Source organism: Vipera berus, assembly GCF_964194415.1.
Source record: "Vipera berus genome assembly, chromosome: 4".
NCBI lineage: Eukaryota > Metazoa > Chordata > Lepidosauria > Squamata > Viperidae > Vipera > Vipera berus.
Genome location: NC_138206.1, coordinates 425,438 through 427,460, shown reverse-complemented (window position 1 = coordinate 427,460; position 2,023 = coordinate 425,438). Strand labels below are relative to the sequence as shown.

Genomic DNA, 2,023 nt, shown 5'->3' with positions numbered 1-2,023 from the left:
TTCTGAACTGGCTCCCAGGGGCCAGGTCACTCTCTTGGATGACCGCGGGGGGGGGGGGGGAATTCCTCCGCTTTTATAGTGCCCGAACCGTAGGATCGTTGGAGATGACCAAAAGGGTCATCTAGTCCAGCCCTCTGCAAAGTGCAACCCAACCAACGAAACCTGCCAGTTTCCTCACAAAAGCCTCCAGGGCCAGAAAACCGGCCCGCGTTTGTCGGGATCTTCCCTCGGAGCAGCTTTTCCTTGTAAATCCAAGTAGCTGCAACTGATCGCCGGCTGGCCTATCCGGAAAGAGGATCCCCCTGCCCACCCCGCAGCTGGCGGGAAGCACCCCTGGTCGGACACGGACTCCCTTCCCGGCCGCTCCTGATCTGAGCGGCGGGCCGGGAGTCTCCCTTGCCGGCTGAGCGCCTCTTGCTCGGGGAGGGAAGAGAAGGGCCTCCTGCCCGGCTGACGGTCCAGGGCCGCGACGGAGCCACGGGGAGGCCAAGAGAAGCCCGACGCGGCACCCGAGCGCCGCCGAGGCGGGCCTTCCCTGCTCCAGCCTTCCCCGACGGCCTCGGGCGCAGCGGAGGCTGGGCAGCTTCCGTCTTTCAGAGGGGGCGGGGAGGGGGCTTTTCCCCACTCAGGTGGAATGAGACCTCTAACAACCCCCCCCTCCTCCTCCTCCTCCGAGCAGACGCGCTCGTGAGCGACCACTCGCCTTCCTCCCGGGGACGGCGCCCTCTCACCGGGGCGTCCCTTCCGTGGAGCCCTGCGGTTGTTTCAAGGTCCTTGCGCCGCCCAAGACCCCGGTGCCCCCGGCCGCTTCCCTCCCCGCCTACCGCCGCCCCCGGCTCTCCTCCACCCTCCACACACACACACACACACACACACACACAGAGAGAGAGAGAGAGAGACACAAAGCCACGGACAGAGTCGGTTCAGTCTGCGAAAGGTGACTTTTATTGTCTGAGCAGGTCAGGGGGGCCGGAAAGGGCCCCTCGGAGGCGGCGAAGGCTGCGGACGAGGCCTAGTGATACCGGTGGGCCAAGGCGTGGGCCACCACCGCCACCAGCTTCTGGAAGCAGGCCTGCACGTGCGGGGTGAATTCCTTGCCGAAGTGGGCAGCCAGCACGGTGATCAGGCTGTCGCCCAGCAGCTGGAAGAGAAAGAAGGGAAGAGAGTTGCCGTGGTCGCTCCCCGCCGGGTGCCCGACGCCCCCTCCTGCACCAAGGAGCCCCTTTGCCCCCGGCCACGGATCCCAAGCCGGAGATGCGGGGTGTGTGCGTGTGTGCGTGTCTTGGATGGGCCGAGCAGAAGAGGCTGCTCGAAGCAGCCTGGAACCCCGACCCGGAGAACGAGAGCGCGGTCCTTGGCGCTCTCTGGAGCAGACGTTGCAAGACCCAACTAGTGCGAGAAGGGGGGGGGGGTTTGAGGAGCCCCTGTACCCCTCCCGCCCCCGGAGAAGCCTGGCCGGGGGGCCGCGGAGTCCCACCTTGAAGTTGACGGGGTCCACGTGCAGCTTGTCGCAGTGCAGCTCGCTCAGCTTGGCGAAGGTCTCCTTGACGCCCTCGGGGTTCTTGACGGCGTCCCCGAAGGCGGTGAAGACCTTCTTGCCGTGCGCCTTGACCTGCGCATTGCTCTGGATGGCCGCCGCGTTGCTCAAGTTGCCGAAGTTGGTGAAGAAGCGCTGGGTCCAGGGGCAGACGATCAGCAGGCTGGGGGGGAGGGGGAGGGGAAGGACGGTCAGCGGCTGGCAGTCGGCCTCGGCCCCCCCCTCCCGCCGCCCTCCCCCGCTCCCCCCCGGGGCTCACTTGCTGAGAGCCTCGGCGCCGACGGTGGGCACGTCGACCTTGCTCCAGACGGCGGTGATGGTGCTCTTCTCCTCGGCGGTCCAGTGTACCATGGCGGCGGCTACGGGGGCTGCTCTCGGGGCGGAAGGAAGGGAAGCGGCGACGCTGCGGAACCGGCTCCGGGGCGGCCTTTTATACCCTGCCCGCCGGGAAAGGAGCCCGGGGGGCGGGTGGATCTGGGCCGGCCA

At 67.4% G+C, this 2,023-nt stretch overlaps 1 protein-coding gene across 1 annotated transcript; it reads right to left on the bottom strand.

Moving 5' to 3' along the window:
* Positions 1-922: 922 nt before the first annotated feature.
* LOC308667846 (hemoglobin subunit beta-1) lies at positions 923-2,023 on the bottom strand. Its single transcript, XM_081327377.1, has 3 exons — positions 1,797-2,023; positions 1,478-1,700; positions 923-1,141 (listed from the first exon to the last, which is right to left on the bottom strand). Exons 1-3 carry the CDS (start codon positions 1,886-1,888, stop codon positions 1,013-1,015), a joined length of 444 nt encoding a protein of 147 aa, XP_081183503.1. The 5' UTR covers positions 1,889-2,023; the 3' UTR covers positions 923-1,012.